We start from the raw sequence: 23795 nt of genomic DNA, 5'->3' as shown, positions 1-23795 counted from the left end.
TCTCGTCAACACTGATGACCTGTGGTGTTTCCATCACAGAACGGGCCTTTAATGACCCTCCCACCCCCAATCTTATGGCATTGGTTGAACTTGTCCATGTGTCCCTGGAGCTGGCTTGGTTGCTTCCAGTGGAGCTCAGGAGCCCCGTTGTACTAGGCACTCTGGTAGCTGAAGGCAAATTCTGAGGCAGGGGTGCGGTGCAGGGCTGTCTCTTCAAAATAATACTCTTAGATCTTGGGTTGTGGTGGAACATCTCAGCTCCATCCCCGAGGCTCAGGGAGCAGCTGGGGCCAGGAACCCCTTCATTAGCCAGTCCTGGGGAAAGTGAGCTCTTCTCAGGAAAGACTAAAGATGGGGCTAGGAGGTGAGACAGGACCAGGAGAATTGCCTGAGGAACCCGGTGTGAGCAGGGTTGGGCTTGTTTGCTACAGCTGGCAAGAGCCTCTTCCACCTGAGCCTTGGTTTCCCTTACATCCAACTAAGAACTTGGTGCCTCAGGCTATGACTCTACCTGATTGGCTTAGGCATGCTCAGTGGGCGTTACACCGGTGTGACTGACACAGGCACCTACGATGGCAGGGATGTGTGGTTAAGGAGAGCAGCCAATGAGAGCCCAGTCCCAATCCCTCTATCCCCCTCTCAGGAGATCCTGTCACCACAGCTTATAGGAAGTTGGGCTCCCTCACTACTATACAGGGCTGACTTGAATCATCCTTGCCGCTGTCCTGGGGCCGGTACACGAAGTGGAAGTCTCGTTTGGGCTCGCTCCGGAGCAGATAACCCTTGATGCGGTGCGGCAGAGCCTCGTCGGCCAGCTGGAAGCAGCGCCCGTCCACCAGCACGAAGAGCCGGTAGTCTTGGGGCTGTGACACCTCAAACTTCTCAGCGCACTGTGCACACAGTGCCTGGGCTGCTGTGTCTGCCCGTGACGCCAGTGTCCGTGACTGCTGCTCGGGCTTCAGGTAGGACACACAGATAAAGTCCTGCAGGCAAGATGGAGGAGGTGTGAGGTTACCAATAGCATTCTGGGTCACCCTCATCCCAACATTGGGAGCTAGGGCCAGCGGACAGGAGCATGGTGACATTGGACCTCAAGCTATTGTGAAGCTGAGAGTTAGGGCAACTGTGTCCTTTTCTTACTCTGCCACTGAGGCTGGTGGGTAACTCTTCCTTCTCTGGGTCTCCCCTCCCCACTGGACTTATTTAGGGTGATTGAATCAGGTTTCAAATACCGATTTAATTCTTGTGTGTATGCATGGTGTATGTATGCATATGCCCCAAATTCCCATGTGGAGGTCCCAGGACAACTCTGCAGTTGCTTCCTTCCTTCTACCTTTACAAAGATTCCAGGGATTGAACTCACATTGTTAAATTTGCCTGTCAAGCACCATTCCTAGCCGCGTCATCAATTCCCAGCTGATTCAATCATTTTTGAGTCATGGCAATGACGGAGTCCCATCCCCTGTCCTTAGCCAGTCTGCAGGCTCTTCACTATTCTCCCTTGCCATCATGGGTCAATCATGCATTCATTTGGTATCTCCCCACACCTCGGGTGCATTGCTGGAAGGCAGGATAAAGCTGCGGGTATAGATTATCATCCTAGCGCCTCACAGTTCATACACGTGGAGCCGATTGGCCTCTGAGAGCAGGGGTTGTCTCTGTGGTTTAGAGGCAGGATATGAAGAGGCTGGAGGGAAGCTGGGGGTGAGGAGCTGAGGAAGGGGTAAGTTTAGGATGTGAGGTGATGCCTATGGCGGTGGTGGGGAAGTATATGCAGCACGGGTCCACAGACTCCCTGCCCTTCCTAGCTTTGAGTGTGGTTCTGTTTGTTGTGTGACCCTGACCACTGTTGCTTCAGCTGTAGACCGAGGACGAGAGCCACACACTGCCACCAAGCCAGTGTGAAATAATGTGTGTGTGGCTGCCTTACCATGGATGGAGTGGCAATATCTGTGGCTGGCTCACAGCCACAACCAGGAAGACGCTAATGGCTACGTTAAAAGGTGGTATGCACTTACAGAGAGCCAGGGTCTGGGCCTCACCGTAGGCTTCTGTTTCTTCCCAGAAGGGAAAAGTGGGACAGGGGTGCTGTTGGGTGTGTATGTGTGGTGGGTTGGTACTCCCTCACGCCAATGCATACCAGCTTGGGCCAGTCTATGGTGTGCATCTCCTAGTTCCCAGTTCAGCGATGCAAGCACAGATTTACCTTGTTGGGAGGGAGTCTTTATACCAGGGAAAGTGGCAGAAGCTGAGGCCGCAGCTTTCTTTTCCTTTCCCACTGGTTCTAAGGTGCTGTTGAATCCAGGAAGGAGTAGAGATGCTAAGTTGGCAGCTATGAGCATGGGCAGGGATGCAGGACTCAGTTGGCTGATATGGATGGGAAATGGAGCTCCTGAGGCGGCCCGAGACTGCAGGACAACTTTAGTCACCATCGCTTCCAAAATGAGGATGGCTAGAATCAACTCTTAGTTCAAAGCTGGGTCGAGAATTCAGACCTCCTGCCTCCCAGAGGCCGGACTCCATTTTCTACACAGAGTCTATATAACTCTGAAGAGCTCTGGAGGGCTGTCTGGCCTCTTGGCCCAACTCCCTCTATTTTCTGCCTATTGCCGTCCTGTTCTGTCCCAGACCCTGGGTTTCAGGCCTCTGAGACATGAACCATGAGCATTGCCCTCCCCGTATGAGAGTTTCTCATATAGAGGATTTACAACAGCCCATGACGATTGCTGTAATGGGGAAGCCTTGGCCAGCAGCACCGAGAAGAATGGTGTGTGTGTGTGTGTGTGCGTAGCAGGGAGATGATCTGGGCTGTTAGGGGACATATGGGTGAATCGATCTGATGCAGCCTGGGATATGTGGAATGTCTTGTTCCTCCCATACCACTTGGCCTATTGGGTTATAGCACCTGCCTGGTGGCACTTCTAAGCCTACCCAGGACCTGCAGAGCTAGGCAGATTGGCAGGTAGAACTTTGGATTCCTCTGTGCAAGACGCACTGCTCACCCTGAGGATAGCGGGCCAAAGCAGCCAAGCATAGCGTACAGTACCTACACAGTTTGTAGCCCCAGACACTTAGTCCCCAGCATCACCTGCACAGAGGAGCGGGAGGCCCGCGCCTTGTTGAGCGTGCGCCTGCGTTCCCAGCGATGGATGGAGTCCTGCACCTCCACGCTCAGCTGTCGGGTCACTGTGATCTTGTCATAGTTTTTAATGTGCTCCAGGGCTCCGTAGGTGGTGGTCAGATAGTAGGAACCTGTGGGGTCAAGGACACTGGCTGACCGAGAAAGGTCTGGATCCACCACATTGGGAGGGGAGCTGGTCTCAAAGTGCGCGGCTCTGCCCATTGCTTCCAACATGCCCCTCCCTTCATGGACACCAGGGGGCGTCCACGCTCTACAACCTGCTTCAAAGGCTTTACTTCACCGCACGGGGGCTTCAGCCGTTGGCACTGTATAGAAACAGCTTAGCTCACATCTTTCCTTAGCCCCCTTCAAGAAGGTATTGTGTGGAATACTCCATATATTACATATATAATTATATATGATTATTTTAATATTATAACAAATTAGAAATGTTATTTATAATTACATATAATTATATGATTATATAATATAAAAATACAGAAAATATATATAAAATTATTTTTAGACAGGGTCTCACTACTTAGCCCTGGCCTGAAATTCATAATAAAGACCAGGATAGCCTTAAACTCATAGAGATCACCAGCCTCTGCCTTCTGAGTGCTGAGATTAAAGGTATGGTTGGTTTATCATACCTGGCTAAGGATACTTATCCAATGTGGCCAGATTGGGAAGAGGACAAGAAACCCAGCAATTCCTACAAGTCTGTCATCCAAGCTTGGTACTCTTACAATGATATTTGAAATGTAAAATGCGATTTTTAAGTGTTTTAAAATATATAGGATACGTAAGAAACCGAGAGACATGGATGCCTGGGTGTGTGTGGAGGAGGCGCTGGGAGCCCACCTTCTCACTGTAGTACACACTGTTTTAACCGGAAGAGCACCGTGAGTGTATTACCTATCATAAAAACAATTTCCAAGGATGCACAGGAAATTTTAGTTATCACATGAAGTTTTTAGGGATTAAAATAGTAAAATGTTTGATGCTATGCAGCCATAATCTCAGCAGCACTCAGGAGGCAGAGGCAGAGGCAGGCAGATTTCTGTGAGCTGGACGTCAACTTAGTCTATGTAGCAAATGCAAGGCCAGAAACAGCTACAAAGCGAGATCCTGTCCATTAAAAAAAAGTATTACATTTAAATTTTTATTTTGTGTGCACATGTGTACATGTATTTTTGGGCACACTCAACTTGCAGAAGTCAGTTTCCCTTCTACCACAAGAGTCCCAGGAATTGAAATGAGGTCCCTAGACTTGGTGGCAACTGCCTGCCTTTACCCACTAAAATATTGGCCCACCAAAATCTCTTCTTTAAAAATAATCTTAACCTTTAAGGTTTCCCTGAAGTAATTGAGGCTTTAAGGTACTTGAAGCTGGAGCAGCCATGGAATTTTAAATTCAAAGACAATGCTTTGCTGGGATGTTTATCTGGCCATCGACTTGTTAGGACTTCAGAACCTTTCTGACATCTTTCACTTTTTAAAATTTTGGTAGCTTTTATTTTTAAATTTATTTGTTTTATGTATATGAGCATGTGTCTTCAGACACTCCAGAAGAGGGCATCGGATCCCATTACAGATGGTTGTGAGCCACCATGTGGTTTCTGGGAATTGAACTCAGGACCCCTGGAAGAGCAGTCAGTGCTCTTAACCGCTGCGCCATCTCTGCAGCCTGAGAGATCCTTCACTTTGAATGCAGTGGTTCTCAACTTTCCTAACTCTGTGATCCTTTAATACAGTTCCTCATGTTGTACTGACCAACCCCCTCCCCAGTCATAGAATTATTTTCCTCACTTCTTTATAACTATAATTTTGTTACTTCTGCAAACCATAATGTAAATATGTAGTATATCTAATATGCAACCAACCCCCAAAAAGGTCACAACCCACAGGTTGATAACTGCTGCTTTCTTTAAAGGGAAGAAACTGAATCATAGAAGAAGAGGGTGACATGGCCAGGATCACACGGTACCGCCCCCCTGCCCTTAGCATCCTGCTTTCTTCCAGTCCCTCACTTTCCTGATATTCTCTAGCCTGCTTTTCCTGGCTATTAAAGCCAAGCTAATGATCTTGGACATGAGGCTGATTCTGCCTGTGACCCACCCCAATTCATCTTCCCATCCTAACTATGGGAGATCCACTGGTATTTGAACTGGCCCTGGATGAAAATGCTCGCATCCAGACTCCTTAAGCTTGGCTGAGCAGGCACAGCCCTGAGTCCTACCCCTGTGGCAGGGAGAGCAGGGCAAGGTTAGGGATGCTCTGATTCTGAGTCCTGGAGATGAATGAGCATATCGAAAAGTCACTTGCTTTTCTATATCATGTGTGTAAGGGGCGGGGCTTAGTCACGCTTGGGTCACACAACTATATGAGGGCAGATAATAGTTCTGGGGGCTTCTGGTTCTCTCTGAGGCAATAGGGAGTAACTCCAAGCCCTGTTGGAGGCTCTCATAGCCCTTCAAGTCCTATACATCCCATATGGCCCTTCTAGCCCTCTTTGATGGAGACCATGTAGTACCGACTATGAGCACTAGGTGACAGGCGACACCACTATGAGTTTTGCAGACATTTCCCATGTGGTGGATTGCTTGGTAAATCCATTGGTGAGATTAGCTGGGCACAGGTTAGGGAGGGCACATGGGCAAAAGGTCTATGAAGACACTTGTGGGAGATGTTTGGATTCTTGGTTGGCTCTAGCCAGGTGATTTCCCTGAGATGGGGTGGGTATAAGAAGGGCCTCCAAGCTGCTTTCAGGAAGGCCCTCATCTCTCCTGCCACAAATGCCTGCTGGGAAAAATCACAGGAACCAGCTATCAGATCTGGGATAAATCATACTCCATCCCAGGCAGGAGGGGTCACACGAATGCATAGGAGACAGTGTTTCCATAGGTGGAGAGAGATCCAGTGCAGACACGGGCACAGTGCCTTGTTTCCCAGGACTTGGGTAGATACTGTCTCAGGGTGGGTGTCACACTTTCAGCAGTGCTGGCTAGAGATCCCTGTCAATTTCTTTGGTGTCTGGGTGCTTCCAGGGGCATGGTGAAACCCAAGAAAAGCTTTGAGGAGACGGAGGTCCCAAATGTGAGAGTGAGGTATTTGTTGATTCTCACGAGACTCCCAGACTTCTGGCATGGATGGTTCAATGAGTGCATGGGCTGGTGGATGGAGATATGGGGGATGGGCAGATAGATGACAGAGTGTGTATGGATGAGTTGAAGAGTGAGTAGGTAAGTTTATGGATGGATGGACTGGTGAGGAAATGAATGGGTGGATGGGTGAACAGATGGATGGGCTGGCCAATGGAGGATGGATGGAGAGATGGGTAGATAGATAAATGAATTGGTGGGTAGATAGGTAGATAGGCTGATATAGATGTGGATGGGTGGATGGATGGATGGATGGATGGATAGATGGATGGAAAAGTGGGTAGATGGGTGAGTAGGTAGGTAGATGAATGAATAGGGAGTTGATGGGTAGATGTGTGGGTAGGCATGTGGATGGACAGATGGATGTACAAGTAGATGGATGGTGGGTAGAAGAAAAGCTTGCTTCTTCTGAATCCCCGGACTTCACAGGAAAACCAGGTGCTCCAGTTGCAGGTAACATTGTAACTAAAGAGGAAAAGGAGGTAGCTCCAGGTGCCACAGCCACAGCTCAGAGCTACAGGCGACAGCAAAGCTCTCCGCTTTCCCTGTTCCCCTGAGCTTAGAAGAGCTCACCGAAGCACTTATGTGTCAGGCTTGCCACCTCCAGAGGTGGCAGATGCAAACGCATGCAAAGGGGAACAGCCACTCAAGAACCACAAAGCCCTAAGGGGACGCTTGTGCCTGGGAGACTGACTCCATTCTTCGAGGGTGGAAGCCCATAGGACATGTCATGGTTCCTCAGAGTCCATCTCGGGGCTTCTGTACCTCAAGTGATTCTTAGTGGAGGGGTGGCTGAGGCCCTAGCGGAGGAAGTGGTGGGTGGAGGGACGGGGAAGGGAAACTGAGACAGGCCGCAGCAAATCACACCCTTTCTTCATTCAACCAGGGAGCACAGAGCCCTCAATGCCTCAGTGACTTCTTCCTACGGACACAAGTCCTGGCCAGGGCTGAGTCCCAGGAGCCACCTTATCTAAGAACGGATCTCTACTTGCCACACTCCATGGAGACAATGTCTGCCATTTTTGCATCGCCTGTTAAACCACTAACTTCTGCTGGGCCTCCAGGAAGAATACCATTCCTCCTCTTCTTTGTTTTTAATTAATATATTTAGTTTTACTGGTTTATTTTTGAATCAGGGTCTCACTCTGCATCCCTGGCTGGTCTAGAACTTAACTGTGTGGAACATGCTGGCCTCGAACTCACAGAGACCCACCTACTTCTGCTGTCTGAGTGCTGTAATTAAAGGTGTGTGCCACTATGACCAGCTCTTCTTTATCTGTTGGCACCTGCTCACCCTTCAGTGCTCACCCGAGGCATCACCTCCTCCAGAGGCTCTCCCCGCCTGCACTGTCAGGGTAGCATGCTCCCAGCCTCTTTGACTTTCCTACCATCCCAGTTTTGCCACGTTTCTTTGCAACCTGACTGTCTTCCTGGTCAACGAGCTATTTGGGCAGGGCTTGTGTGCATGTCCCTAGGGCCTAACCAAGAAGTCCTTGCCAGGCCACCTGGGTTGCTGGGAGATGATGGTGGGTCTAGGGGTGGCAAGCTCACCCTCTCCTAACTGCAGGGCGGGGTCCATGAGCTCCATCATGTACTCCACGTTGAGGAGCATCTCAGTGAGGTTGCTGCGGGCCAGCACGTACATGAGCACAGGCAGGAAGTCGTCGGCCCCGTAGGGCTTCCCTGCAAGGAGAAGAGGATGAAGGCTGTGAGCGCCAGCTCCCTGTGAGCCACTCAGGCACCCGAGGTTACCCTGGAAGAGAAAGGCTCTGCAGGGTTCAACAGTCAGGACCCTAACAACTCCTAGGGTGGCTCAGTATGGGGAGACAAGAAGGAACTGAGAAAGAGCACTGGGCTGGGGTAACAAAATTCTGGGTCCTTGCTCTTTCCTGGTTCTTCCCCTGAGGCTACCCTGGGCTGCTTGCTGGGTCATCTAGTTCTCATCACACTTAGTTCACAGGCCGATGACTGCTGCATGGGCATCTGCAGTGAAAACTGAGATCCAACTCTGTGCCCAAGATCCACCTCTGCCCCTGAGATCCACCTCTGCCCCTGAATCCATCTCTGGCCCTGAGATCTGTCACTGCCCCCCAAGATCTACTCCAACCCAAAATCTACTACTATCCCTGAGATCCACCTCTGCCCCTGAATCCATCTCTGTCCCTGAGATCTGTCACTGTCTGCCCCCCCGCCCCCCCGGCCCTGAGATCCATTCTGACTCAAGATCTACTACTGTGCCTGAGGTCTATCATTGCTTGAGAACATCACTCTCCTTGAGATCCATCTCTGCCCCCAAGATCTCCCCCTGCCCAAGATCAATCACTACCCCAGAGACTACCACTGTGCCTGAGATCCACCACTGCCAGTGGTCTAACCTGAGCCCCTTGTGTATATGCAGCTGACTGCGAGAAGAGATGCTTCACAATAGAATTTCCAAGCGGAAGGCGGAAACAGAAACTGACCTGCAGTGCTGGCCAATTCCTATGAGGTAATCACTTTCACGGTGACCAAGTTCAAACTGCAGACCTGAACAGGGACTTGGGAGGAGATGTGTAACTAGCTCCCTTGAACTGGTATGAGCTATCTCCTCCAGCGCACCAACAGCCTTACACATCACAGGTTCAACCTCACCATGGGCAGGTCAAGGCTCAGAGCCGGGAGGCCTGTGCTCAGAGTTCTGGGCTGGTCACCTGTGGGACCAGATCCATGTCTTTCCCCCTGATGCTGGCTTACAGACCAACACCAGCTCTGAGCACACTTGGAACATATCAGCTCCTAGCTGACTCTTCCAGCTGTACAACAGGCAGCACTCCCTGGGGAGATGAGTACAGCTTTGAAATGCTTCTCCTGTGATCTGAACACCTCGTTTGCATGGACCAGAGCTCGTGCCCAGCCAGGGTCAGCCTCTGTTTCCTGGTTTGAGCTTCTGTTTCTCCCAGTTCCATCTGTTCACCACCTGCGGCACACAATGCCAAGAGTTGGCAGAGACCTTCTACATACATATCTTATGGGCTGGGGAACTTTGGAGAGAGTGAATTCTTTTCTTTTCCAGAGTTAGGCTTTCTCTGTGTAGCCCTGGCTGTCCTGGCACTCATTATGTAGACCAGGCTAGCCTCAAAACTTAGAGAGATCCACCTGCCTCTGTCTCCTGAGTTCTGAGATTAAAGATGCATGCCAACCTCTGCCTAGCAAAGAGAGAATTCTTATTCAGAGAGAGATAGGCCAAAGAGTGCTCATCTGGGGGCCCTGAACACTGGAATAGGACATTAGGAAGACCCTAGCTAGGCCATTCTAGTTCTGCATGATCAGCCCTCTCCTCAGGCCATGACAAGCCTCAGTTTCTTCATCTGAATACTGGGAGATAATAATCAACTCAGTCTGTTATCAGGACTGATGTGTGTCAAATAAAGCATAGCCACTTGGGAGGCGTCATCATAAAGCGGCAGGTAGGAAATGTTGTTCAGTGTAGGGAGACACACCTTGGAGGTAGACGGCATTGTTTCATGGGTTGGGTCCTGAACTGTGTATGGTACAGAAAGCTAGCTGAGCACAGGATCCACGTGTTCCATCCCCTCTCTGCTCTTGACCCTGGCTATGAGGCTTCAGGTTGCAGTCTGCTTTGATGTTACTGCCCTGCAACAATGGACTGTAACCTGGAGTTGTAAGCTGAAGCAAATCTTCCCTCTCTTGGACACTGAGGGTCTTGCCCTCCTCTAAATGCCTTCCTAGCTCATGGAGACATCAGATGGGTGTAGGTTCACGTTTCCACTCTACATGGCAACGCACAGGACATTAAAGCTACATAAGCATGGGAACTCTCAGTAATAAACACAGGTGACTTTAGTCATTAGGATTCTGTTTAGCATAGATCTCTTTAAAACCTTCTAATGTCATAGGTCATCCTCAAGAGTCCTCCTCCCATCCAGTTCTCCAGCCACTGTCCCTGCCTGAACCATCAGTGGATTCTTGGGTCACGTGCCTCTGTGAGGAAGCAGATAATGAGGGAAGTTGCTCTTTATTACCAAGCTCTTGGCTCTACAGCCAACCTTCTAGCACTATGAATCCAGCCATTGGTCCAAGCAAGCTGCAAGTTCAGGCACAGCTAAAGGCATGGAGGGCAGTCCTTCAGCATTCTAAGCCCTTTCCATGTCTTCTGCATTTATATTGGTTTATTATTATATTATATTGGTCTTTCCTTCCTCCCTGAGGGGGCTTTGATCTATTTTTTCCACTACAGGAATCTTTTAGGCATCTCGTGCCTAGCTCTGTATGTTCCAGAGGTGGTATGACTTCTCTGTCAGATATATAGAGAATACGAATTGAAAAGACGAACTGCTCTAGGTTCTGTAAACTCTGTAGCGCCCTATAGCTCCCAGGTACGATGGATGCTTATCCAAGGCCCATATCTTATGGGCTGGGGAACTTCTCCTTAACTTCCCAGCCTACCTGACTCAGGACCCTCAAACTTGCTCTCACTGCACTCCCCAAACCTGGTGCTTGTGCTAGATGGTGGCCTGGCCCAGAGAGTGTGGCATAGGTTTGGCACAATGTGGCTTTAGGTTTGTATTTTGGCTGGGTCTAGACAGGTGTGACAGCATTTACCTCTTAGGAGAGGATGGTGTGACCAGTTATATTTGCTCCTGTGACTTCAAGTGTGGCCCTTTTCCTACTGTCTCAGCTGACCCCACTCACATCCAGGCTGCTGTATTCTCCTTTAAATGGGCCACTTAATCTGTGCATGCATTTCTCTCTCCTGTGTGGTGATGACAGGAGAGGCGGTGTGGTGGTCTTCATGTTCAGAGGGGAGACCTGGGGGCCTAGGATAGGTAGAGGTCTAGGTGGTCTAAGGCCCAAGTTGCCTAAAGTCTAGGGTTCTTGAAGCCTAGGAAGCCAGAGGTCTATGGAGCCTGAGGTCTAGGAGCAGTGTTGGGCAAGCGTGGTTTGGTCCTGTTGAACACGCTCAAGGTTGTTGGCTCAACACAGTCTGCAGCTGTGCCTTGCTGAAGGATTCCCAGTGGCTCTCAGGCCTTCAGCACAGGGATGTTGGTCTGTGCTTCAGTCACAAGGCTACGGCCAGATAGCATGAGATGCTGGGAACATGGAATGGAGTGGGGTAGGTTAGAGAATGGGGAAGTCTAGTCTTGAAACCACTAGTGTCAAGTCTGAAGTGAATCTGAGTCAACTGAGATGCAGCTAAGAATGTGTCATCCAGGGGCTAAAGAGATCGATGTTCAGCAGTTTAGAGCACTGACTGCTCTTCCAAAGGACCAGGGTTCAATTCCTAGCACCCACATGGCAGGTCACAACTGTCTGTAATTCAAGGGATCCAACCCTCTCATACAGACATACATGCAGGCAAAACACCAATGGACATAAAATAAAAGTAAATAATAAAAAAACAACAACACTCCCATGTAACTGTAATAGCTGTTAGCTGTCAACTCAATAGAATCTACAGCTACCTGGGATATGGACCTCTGGGCATGCCAATCACAGGAACTGATTACATTAACTGAGGAGACTCAGCTTAATTTGAGTGAGACCGGGCTGTAAAAATGGCAGAAAGTAAGCTGAACGCTAGCTAGCTGAACACTGAAACATTTATTGCTGTTTTTTTTGACCTTGCAAAGCAATGTGACCAGCTGCCTTAAGCTCCTGCTGCCTACATGTCCCGGCTGAGATGGGTCGAACCTTGAACTCTAAGCCTAAACAACCTCATTTTCTCTCAGGTTGCATTGGTCAGCGTATTTGATCAAAGCAATGAGAAAGTAGCCAAGTCAGCAACTATGAGGAAAGTGCGACAGACTTGAGAAGCTGTGGCCTAGGTGGCAAAGATGGAGGCAGGAAGAAAACCTGCATTCTCTCATGTGTCAGCTTCAAGGGCTGGAGAGACGGCTCAGCAGTTAAGAGTGCACACTGCTTTTGCAGGGGACCCTATTTTGCTTCTCAGCACCGGCATCAGGCAGCTCATGAATGCCTGTAGCGCTAGCTTCAGGAGGCCCAATGTCCCTGGACTCTGAGGGGACCTACTCTCAACAGGCACATACTTAGCACACAGATACAGGCACACATGCAATTAAAATGATATAGATATTAAAAAAATGAGTGTAGTCCAAGAAAGACCCTTGAATCACAGCACATTAAAGGAAGCTACACATAGTAATGACTGTAAGATGTGGAATTCCTAAGCCTTTCAGCATCCTCAAGGACATTTGTAGATCAGCGATGACCTGTGATTCAGGTAGAGATGCTAGATCTGGAGATGTTTACACCGGGACACATCCACAGCCGCCATGAGAGAGCTCTGCAGCCTGGCACTTCCAGGTCTTACAATAGAGACTCAGGACAGCACCAACTGGAAACGATCCAGATATAGACCTTGTGTGATTTAGGGAGGAAGTGTGTGTGTTCGGGGTTGTGTGTGTGTTGGGGGGGGAGTAGGGGAAGGCACTTGACAATTGCTGAGATAAGTTAACTCACAGGGTACCCAGGAGTCCTTGTTTCAGTGAACCATTTACACTTAAAGGTTTCAAGTTTGAAATCAGTTTCAGATGACAGGTTAAAAAAATGCACTGGGCTGGGGAGATGGCTCAGTTGGCAAAGTGACTGCGGTACCAAGTCAGAACCTCTGGAAAAAGCTGAGCATGGTGTGTGTGTGTGTGTGTGTGTGTGTGTGTGTGTGTGTTGTCAGTCCCAGGAAACTGGTCTGGTGGGGCTGTTGGAGGTAAGGCTGGCCTGAGGTGCAGGTATCTGTGCTCCACCTGGAGAGCCATCAGGTGCCTCACAGAACCCCACCTGGAATCTACAATGTGGTTCTGAGATAGGAGAGTAGAGTAGGAAAGGAGGGCTCGGAGGCATCAAGACTGACATATCAAGAAGCCAATGGCTGAGGGAGGATGGAAACCCCTCTCACGTGGGCTACAAGTAATACATGGGACCACAAAGGAGAAAACCCCAGCGATCTTCAAGTGCTGGGGAAGGTGGTGCTAGGTAAGTGACCCACAAAAGCCTGGGATACTCAGAGCCCAGGGCCTGCAGCCTCAGACCTTTCTAGCTCTCTGGCCTATTCCCATTCTTAGGTTGTTGCCTGTGCCCCTTTCTTAATAAACTGTCTCCATTTCTATTACTACCCACATGTCTCGGTTCAAGGCTTTGTTCAAGTGGATAAGGACCTGGAAGCCTCAGTGGTTGTTCCGTGGTTGTCCATGCCCATAACAGTACAACCTCCTCATTCCAAGGACAGGGTGGGTAGACAGTGACCTCTGAACCCCACCATCAGAACACATAGATTTGGGAACTTACAACGCATAAGAATGGGAAAACTGATGTTGATGGTTAGGTACCTCACAGCCCCTGGCTAAACCCATAGCTTTTAAGGGTCTGTCTAGGGCTGGGCAGTGGTGGCACATGCCTTTAATCCCAGCACTTGGGAGGCAGGGGCAGGTGGATTTCTGAGTTCGAGGCCAGCCTGGTCTACAGAGTGAGTTTCAGAATAGCCAGGGCCACACAGAGAAACCCTGTCTCAAAAAACCAAAAAAAAAGATAAAAAGAAAAAAGAAAAAAAAAAAAAAGGATCTGTCTAACCCAGGCACAGCACTCACATGGTACCCACATGGAATCCCCACAGATTTATCATCTAAATTAGGGCACAGAAGTGGGAGTTTAAACACAGAAGTGGGATGGTGTGTGTGGGTGATCTGCTTCCTCTCAAATGAAGATGCTCTGGGTGGGGTAATCCTAGATGGAGTTATAGCCTTGGTCAAAGGGAACTCACTGCCTCCTGATAAGATGCCCCCCTGACTTCTAGTCCCAGACCAGACCTTGGCCTGAGATTCTGGCCTGGACTGCCTGACATGTCTGGTCCCCTGTCTCTGTTCTTCCATTATTCCTGCTGAAGAACTGGCTACCTGTCTCCCTCCCCTCCTGCCCCCCTAATATTGTTTTCTTCATTCTAGCCAGCCTCCCCCTCCCCACTCCCCATCCCTGCTGTCAGGGCAAGCTTTCAGTAGCCTGAATTCATGGTTAAGAATGCTCACAGTGATCCGGCCTGATCAGCGCCGGGGTAGCTAGAGCGCAGGATCGCCTGACACCCGCCAGCTACCCACGACCCCCGCCACAGGATTTTGGGACTGCTGGTGAGTGGAACACAGGTTCTGCTCCAGTCCAATCACACGGGACCTGAGACTGCTCTGGTTGGGGAGAGAGAAATCCGGCCTACATAGGGCCACAAGCCTCTTCCGGTCAGAAAAGCACCGGGGCAGCTAGGGCGCAGGGTCGGCTGACACTCGCCAGCTACCCACAACACCCGCCACAGGATCTTAAGACTTCTGGTGAGTGGAACACAGCTTCTGCTCCAATCCAATTGCGCACGGGACCTGAGACTGCATTAGTTAGGGAAGCAGAAACCGGCCTGAGTAGGGCCACAGGCCTCATCCGGCCGGATCAGCACAGGGGTAGCTAGAGCGCAGGGTCGCCTGACACCCGCCAGCTACCCACGACCCCCGCCACAGGATTTTGAGACTGCTGGTGAGTGGAACACAGCTTCTGCTCCAGTCCAATCACGCGGGACCTGAGACTGCTTTGGTTGGGGAGGCAGAAATCCGGCCTACGTAGGGCCACAAGCCTCTTCCGGTCAGAAAAGCACCGGGGTAGCTAGGGCGCAGGGTCGGCTGACACTCGCCAGCTACCCACAATACCCGCCACAGGATCTTAAGACTTCTGGAGAGTGGAACACAGCTTCTGCTCCAATCCAATTGCGCGCGGGACCAGAGACTGCATTAGTTAGGGAAGCAGAAAACCGGCCTGAGTAGGACCACAGGCCTCTTCCGGCTGGACCAGCACCGGGGTACCGCCAGCTACCCACGACCCCCGCCACAGGATTTTGAGACTGCTGGTGAGTGGAACACAGCTTCTGCTCCAATCTTTAAACAGTGACAACGACAACAACTAACCCCAGAGATTATCAGATGGCGAAAGGTAAACGTAATAATCTTACTAACAGAAACCAAGACCACTCACCATCATCAGAACCCAGCACTCCCACTTTGCCCAGTCCAGGGCACCCCAACACACCGGAAAAGCTAGACACGGATCTAAAAGCATATCTCCTGATGAGGGTAGAGGACTTCAAGAAGGACTTTAATAACACACTTAAAGAAATACAAAGGAACACTGGTAAACAGGTAGAAGACATTAAAGAGGAAGCACAAAAATCCCTTAAAGAATTGCAGGAGAACACTGCTAAAGAGTTACAAATCCTTAAAGAAAAACAGGATAACATAATCAAACAGGTAGAAGTCCTTAATGAAAAACAGGAAAACACATCCAAACAGATGATGGAAATGAACAAAACCATACTAGACCTAAAAAGGGAAGTAGACACAATAAAGAAAACCCAAAATGAGGCAACACTGGAGATAGAAACCCTAGGAAAGAAATCTGGAACCATAGATACGAGCATCAGCAACAGAATACAAGAGATGGAAGAGAGAATCTCAGGTGCAGAAGATTCCATAGAGAACATCGGCACAACAATCAAGGAAAATGTAAAACGCAAAAAGATCCTAACTCAAAACATCCAAGAAATACAGGACACAATGAGAAGACCAAACCTACGGATAATAGGAGTGGATGAGAATGAAGATTTTCAACTCAAAGGACCAGCAAACATCTTCAACAAAATTATAGAAGAAAACTTCCCAAATCTAAAGAAAGAGATGCCCATGAACATACAAGAAGCCTACAGAACTCCAAATAGACTGGACCAGAAAAGAAATACCTCCCGACACATTATAATCAGAACAACAAATGCTCTAAATAAAGATAGAATACTAAAAGCAGTAAGAGAAAAAGGCCAAGTAACATATAAAGGCAAGCCTATCAGAATTACACCAGATTTTTCACCAGAGACTATGAAAGCCAGAAGATCCTGGACGGATGTTATACAGACACTAAAAGAACACAAATTCCAGCCCAGGCTACTATACCCAGCCAAACTCTCAATTAACATAGATGGAGAAACCAAAGTATTCCACCACAAAACCAAATTCACACATTATCTCTCCACGAATCCAGCCCTTCAAAGGACAATAAAAGAAAAAAACCAATACAAGGACAGGAACCACGCCCTAGAAACAACAAGAAGGTAATCCCTCAACAAACCTAAAAGAAGACAGCCACAAGAACAGAATGCCAACTTTAACAACAAAAATAACAGGAAACAACAATTACTTTTCCTTAATATCTCTTAATATCAATGGACTCAACGCCCCGATAAAAAGACATAGACTAACAAACTGGCTACACAAACAAGACCCAACATTTTGCTGCTTACAGGAAACTCATCTCAGAGAAAAAGATAGACACTACCTCAGAATGAAAGGCTGGAAAACAATTTTCCAAGCAAATGGTATGAAGAAACAAGCTGGAGTAGCCATTCTAATATCTGATAAGATTGACTTCCAACCCAAAGTCATTAAAAAAGACAGGGAGGGACACTTCATACTCATCAAAGGTAAAATCCTCCAAGAGGAACTATCAATCCTGAATATCTATGCTCCAAATACAAAGGCAGCCACATTCATTAAAGAAACTTTAGTAAATCTCAAAGCACACATTGCACCTCATACAATAATAGTGGGAGACTTCAACACACCACTTTCACCAATGGACAGATCATGGAAACAGAAACTAAACAGGGACACAAGAGAAACTAAGAGAAATTATGAATCAAATGGATCTGGCAGATATCTACAGAACATTCTATCCTAAAACAAAAGGATATACCTTCTTCTCAGCACCTCATGGTACCTTCTCCAAAATTGACCACATAATTGGTCACAAAACAGGCCTCAACAGATACAAAAATATTGAAATTGTCCCATGCATCCTATCAGATCACCATGGACTAAAGCTGATCTTCAATAACAAAATAAATAATAGAAAGCCAACCTTCACGTGGAAACTGAACAACACTCTTCTCAATGAGACCTTGGTCAAGGAAGGAATAAAGAAAGAAATTAAGGACTTTTTAGAGTTCAATGAAAATGAAGCCACAACATACCCAAACTTATGGGACGCAATGAAAGCATTTCTAAGAGGAAAACTCATAGCTCTGAGTGCCTCCAAAAGGAAACTAGAGAGAGCACACATTAGCAGCTTGACAACACACCTAAAAGCACTAGAACAAAAGGAAGCAAATTCACCCAAGAGGAGTAGACGGCAGGAAATAATCAAACTCAGGGGTGAAATCAACCAAGTGGAAACAAGAAAAACTATTCAAAGAATCAACCAATCAAGGAGCTGGTTCTTTGAGAAAATCAACAAGATAGATAAACCCTTAGCCAGACTCACTAGAGGGCACAGGGAAAGCATCCTAATTAACAAAATCAGAAATGAAAAAGGAGACATAACAACAGATCCTGAAGACATCCAAAACACCATCAGATCCTTCTACCAAAGGCTATACTCAACAAAACTGGAGAACCTGGATGAAATGGAGAAGTTCCTAGACAGATACCAGGTACCAAAGTTGAATCAAGATCAGGTTAATGATCTAAACAGCCCTATATCCCCCAAAGAAATAGAAGCAGTCATTAATTGTCTCCCAACTAAAAAAAGCCCAGGACCAGATGGGTTTAGTGCAGAGTTCTATCAGACCTTCAAAGAAGATCTAATCCCAGTTCTTCACAAACTATTCCACAAAATAGAAACAGAAGGTACTCTACCCAACTCATTCTATGAAGCCACAATTACTCTGATACCTAAACCACAAAAAGACCCAACAAAGATAGAAAACTTCAGACCAATATCCCTTATGAATATTGATGCAAAAATCCTCAATAAAGTTCTTGCTAACCGAATCCAAGAACACATCAAAACAATCATCCATCCTGACCAAGTAGGTTTCATCCCAGGGATGCAGGGATGGTTCAATATACGGAAATCCATCAATGTAATCCAGTATATAAACAAACTCAAAGACAAAAACCACATGGTCATCTCGTTAGATGCGGAAAAAGCATTTGACAAGATCCAACACCCATTCATGATAAAAGTCTTGGAAAGATCAGGAATTCAAGGCCCATACCTAAACATGATAAAAGCAATCTACAGCAAACCAGTAGCCAACATCAAAGTAAATGGTGAGAAGCTTGAAGCAATCCCTCTAAAATCAGGGACTAGACAAGGCTGTCCACTTTCTCCATACCTATTCAACATTGTACTTGAAGTCCTAGCCAGAGCAATTCGACAACAAAAGGAGATCAAAGGGATACAAATTGGAAAAGATGAAGTCAAAATATCACTCTTTGCAGATGATATGATAGTATATATAAGTGACCCTAAAAATTCCACCAGAGAACTCCTAAGCCTGATAAACAGCTTCGGTGAAGTAGCTGGATATAAAATTAACTCAAACAAATCAATGGCCTTTCTCTACACAAAGAATAAACAGGCTGAGAAAGAAATTAGGGAAACAACACCCTTCTCAATAGTCACAAATAATATAAAATATCTTGGCGTGACTCTAACTAAGGAAGTGAAAGATCTGTATAATAAAAACTTCAAGTCTCTGAAGAAAGAAATTATAGAAGATCTCAGAAGATGGAAAGATCTCCCATGCTCATGGATTGGCAGGATCAACATTGTAAAAATGGCTATCTTGCCAAAAGCAATCTACAGATTCAATGCAATCCCCATCAAAATTCCAAATCAATTCTTCAGCGAATTAGAAAGTGCAATCTCCAAATTCATCTGGAATAACAAAAAACCTAGGATAGCAAAAACTCTTCTCAAGGATAAAAGAACCTCTGGTGGAATCACCATGCCGGACCTAAAGCTCTACTACAGAGCAATTGTGATAAAAACTGCATGGTACTGGTATAGTGACAGACAAATAGACCAATGGAATAGAATTGAAGACCCAGAAATGAACCCACACACCTACGGTCACTTGATCTTCGACAAGGGAGCTAAAAACATCCAGTGGAAGAAAGACAGCATTTTCAACAAATGGTGCTGGCACAACTGGTTGTTAACATGTAGAGGAATGCGAATCGATCCATTCCTATCTCCTTGTACTAAGGTCAAGTCTAAGTGGATCAAGGAACTTCACATAAAACCAGAGACACTGAAACTTATAGAGGAGAAAGTGGGGAAAAGCCTTGAAGATATGGGCACAGGGGAAAAATTCCTGAATAGAACAGTAATGGCTTGTGCTGTAAGATCGAGAATTGACAAGTGGGACCTCATGAAACTACAAAGCTTCTGCAAGGCTAAAGACACCATCAATAAGACAAAAAAACCACCAACAGATTGGGAAAGGATCTTCACCTATCCTAAATCAGATAAGGGACTAATATCCAATATATATAAAGAACTCAAGAAGGTGGACTCCAGAAAGTCAAATAACCCCATTAAAAAATGGGGCTCAGAACTGAACAAAGAATTCTCACCTGAGGAATACCGAATGGCAGAGAAACACCTGAAAAAATGTTCAACATCCTTAATCATCAGGGAAATGCAAATCAAAACAACCCTGAGATTCCACCTCACACCAGTCAGAATGGCTAAGATCAAAAATTCAGGTGACAGCAGATGCTGGCGAGGATGTGGAGAAAGAGGAACACTCCTCCATTGTTGGTGGGATTGCAAGCTTGTACAACCACTCTGGAAATCAGTCTGGCGGTTCCTCAGAAAATTGGACATAGTACTACCGGAGGATCCAGCAATACCTCTCCTGGGGATATATCCAGAAGATGTCCCAACCGGTAAAAAGGACACATGCTCCACTATGTTCATAGCAGCCCTATTTATAATAGCCAGAAGCTGGAAAGAACCCAGATGTCCCTCAACAGAGGAATGGATACAGAAATTATGGTACATTTACACAATGGAGTACTACTCAGCTATTAAAAAGAATGAATTTATGAAATTCCTAGCCAAATGGATGGACCTGGAGGGCATCATCTTGAGTGAAGTAACACAATCACAAAAGAACTCACACAATATGTATTCACTGATAAGTGGATATTAGCCCAAAACTTAGGATACCCAAGATATAAGATACAATTTGCTAAACGCATGAAACTCAAGAAGAATGAAGACCAAAGTGTGGACACTGTGCACCTTCTTAGAATTGGGAACAAAACACCCAGGGAAGGAGTTACAGAGACAAAGTTCGTAGCTGTGATGAAAGGATGGACCATTTAGAGACTGCCGTATCCAGGGATCCATCCCATAATCAGCCTCTAAACGCTGACACCATTGCATACACTAGCAAGATTTTGCTGAAAGGACCCAAATATAGCTGTCTCTTGTGAGACGATGCCGGGGCCTAGCAAACACAGGAGTGGATGTTCACAGTCAGCTATTGGATGTATCACAGGGCTCCCAATGGAGAAGCTAGAGAAAGTACCCAAGGAGCTAAAGGGATCTGCAACCCTATTGTTGGAACAACATGATGTACTAACCAGAACCCCGGAGCTCTTGTCTCTAGCTGCATATGTATAGAAAGATGGCCTAGTCGGCCAGATTTTCCAGTCGGCCATCACTGGAAAGAGAGGCCCATTGGACTTGCAAACTTTATATGCCCCAATATAGGGGAATGCCAGGGCCAAAAGAATGGGAATGGGTGGGTAGGGAAGTGGGGGGCGCTATGGGGGACTTTTGGGATAGCATTGGAAATGTAATTGAGGAAAATATGTAATAAAAATATTAAAAATCAAAAAAAAAAAGAAAAAAAAAAGAATGCTCACAGTGTCTGGGTGTCCCTCCCTGTGCCTGGTTTATATTTCATGGTCTTAAAACTGGAACTTGGAGAATGAAATAGTCCTGTTTCTGCCTTAGTCAGCAGAGCCCTGAGTCCTGCAAGGCCTGTGAGAAATGATCCTGCAGTTAGACATAGCCATGGGTCACACACACAGTCAGCAAGTGTGAGCATCTGGTGACACACTAACCACAGTCCACCCAAGCCCCAGAGACTGCACCTGTTTACACAGGAGGAAACTGAGCCTGGTGTCTCCATTACCCCGATAGTCAGGCTAGACGCATAAGAGCCCAGATAGACATTCGGGTCTAGTTTTTCATGTCCTCCCCTTTCTGACTTGACCAAATTGCACTGCTCCCCCTTCCCCCGCCCCCATGCAGGATGCCCCAGGCCTGCCACCCTTGCTCCTGTTTTAGAAGAGAAGGCGTGCCACGTTCCTGGTTTGTTTCCATCAGCAACGATGGGGCCCCTGACCTTCAAGGTCTCATTGGGGCTGTCAGGCATTCTGGATACCCTCTCCGGGGTCCTAGGACTCTGGAGCTGGCTATGCTGCCAGACATAAATGAGAATAAGGCTTTGAATTGTGGAGACTGCCCACAGTTGCTGCCTTCCTCCACTGGGCACTTTTAGGTAGGAAACAGTTACACTTACAGCTTAGCCCTGTCTCCTGGCCTGCAGACTACACAAGATCCCTGGCCCCCGAGACCAGCTCTTCCTGACATGGTACTTCTCTATGACAACATAACCACTGTGCAGCTTTATCCCCATGTGGCTTCCGCCCTTCAGGAGCTCAGTTGCCCTTCGTTTTCTCAGTTGCAGGACACATATTGGTCCTACACAAAAAAGGGCTCCAACCTGGAGCTGCAGCCTCTTCCAGGCCCACGTGGGAAGCCGGCTAGGATGCAGGAACCTTGTTCCAAACCCCAGTGCCATGCCAAACAACTGTTTTCTGTGACCAGAGAGCCAGCTGGGCTGTTCATCTGTAAGGAACTTGAAGAGGAAGAGGACCCTCTTGGCCATCCCCAGGCATTGAACCTGCTTGGTGCTGGGCACTGGGGTCAAACGACACAGCTTGTTTCTAATATCTGCAAGTCCCTAAGTGTGGCTCTGACCTACTAGAATCTTGGCTTCTCTCCCATAAGAGATAAGTGACTTGTTCCAGGTCTCACAAGGTCACAGCAGTGGTACTCTTTTTTCATGGACCATGGCTACCAAGTACAACTACACAGGTGGCCACCTGCACCAGGGCACCCAGCTGAAGGGCTGGTTGCAGGATGAATGGCAGCTAGCATTTATTCCCTGTGGAGCATGGGCTCCTTTGCCTGTGTACCTAGAGGAGCGCCGTGGCAAAGTGGCTACAAATGGGGCCTGTGATTCTACTACCTCCCTTCTTTCCTTCCTTCCCACACCCCCTGCAATGCGACTTTGGAGCTTTCCCCATCCAAAGGGGACATGTGCTTCACCCCTTGAATGTGGGTTTATCTTGTGACAAGACAGGTCAATGCAGGGAGGCAGTCTGTCATGATGTCAGGCTCTGCTCACTACTCTGGACTCCAGCTGGTCATGGCAATAAACAGGGGCCAACATTATTCCCTAAAAAGGTGACTCTATTGGAAATGGGGTCATTGCAGATGTGGTGGGCTGAGATGAAATCCCACCGGAGTAGGGCAACACTAATCCACTGTGGCCCGTGTCCTCATAAGAGGGAAATGTGGACACAGAGAACACATGGGAGATTGCTGAGTGGAGACCGCTGGGTTTTCAGACTCAGGGGTGAGGCTGGATCAGATCCTACCCAGAGCCTGGAAAGAGCATAGCCCTGCCCCACTTTGATCATGGACTCCCACCCTCCACCATCGAGGCTCTTAGTTCTGTGTGTGAGTTACCATGTTTTAGCACTCCCTGCAAACACACAGGGTGCCTTTTCCTAATGCGCATGGGCACAAGCATGGCTAGTTCATTACCTGTCTTGAAGGCACTGGGAGGCACTGTTTCCTCCCTCGCCCAGATCACCCTGTGGTGTGCCCAGGGAATACCTTCTACTTTCATCCTGCCTTAGTTCTGTGGGGGAGTCCAAGCCTGCTTACCTGGGTTGCCAAGAGCCATGGAGTCATAGATGAGCTTGCAGGTCTTCAGCAAGATGGAGATTTTCTTCCCTGGTGAGTAGGCCTTGTGCATGCTGGTCAGCTTCTGCAGGATCTTCTCCATGACAGCCACCTCAGGCACGCTGGTGGTCACGCCCAGGTCGGTGGTGGTGGTGGCCAGGACCACCAGCTGGTTCTCCTTGAGCTGCTGCAGTGAGCCGTCCCGGCTGTGGATCTCCAGCAGGCTGGAGTTGATGGCCTCCTTCAGGGGCTTCAAGACACACTTGTACAAGGCTGACTCCACTATGGCCTCTGTCGGGGTGAGAGCACAAAAGTGAGAGAAGCAGCTACAGGAGCCCTCTTGCTCAGCCCCGCTGCCTGGCAGTACAGCCTTTCCATCCCTGGTTTCTAATTAGGTCTGACATGCAAGTCACTCTGCAGGTGCACTGGCACCAGAACCTGTGATACCTACTATCCTGGTCTCTCCAATGCAGTGTTCTTCCCAGGGCTGGGATCAGAGCTTGCCTATAAACACATATTTCAGAAGGCACTGGACATACTGCGGTTATGCAGTGTGCAATTTGGGCAGGTGTGTCCTAAGGGCAGAATTAATCTTAATGCCTGTTGTACTTCTCAAATACACGTGATTTGTTTACATT

The 23795-nt window shown here is 47.8% G+C and overlaps 1 protein-coding gene across 1 annotated transcript in view; it reads right to left on the bottom strand.

The window, feature by feature from the left end:
* The window catches only part of Rin3 (Ras and Rab interactor 3), a 114019-nt gene continuing 90224 nt past the window's right edge, over window positions 1-23795 (bottom strand). Inside the window, exons 7-10 of the mRNA XM_021179321.3 lie at window positions 23140-23448; window positions 7837-7968; window positions 3089-3252; window positions 1-983 (exon numbers count right to left, since the gene is read on the bottom strand). Of these exons, the coding sequence (XP_021034980.1) occupies window positions 663-983; window positions 3089-3252; window positions 7837-7968; window positions 23140-23448 (926 nt within the window). The 3' untranslated portion in view covers window positions 1-662. The remainder of the gene's footprint in view (window positions 984-3088; window positions 3253-7836; window positions 7969-23139; window positions 23449-23795) is intronic.

Source organism: Mus caroli, unplaced genomic scaffold (assembly GCF_978045245.1).
Source record: "Mus caroli unplaced genomic scaffold, Mus_caroli_1 scaffold_14, whole genome shotgun sequence".
NCBI lineage: Eukaryota > Metazoa > Chordata > Mammalia > Rodentia > Muridae > Mus > Mus caroli.
This window is presented reverse-complemented; position numbering and strand designations above follow the sequence as displayed.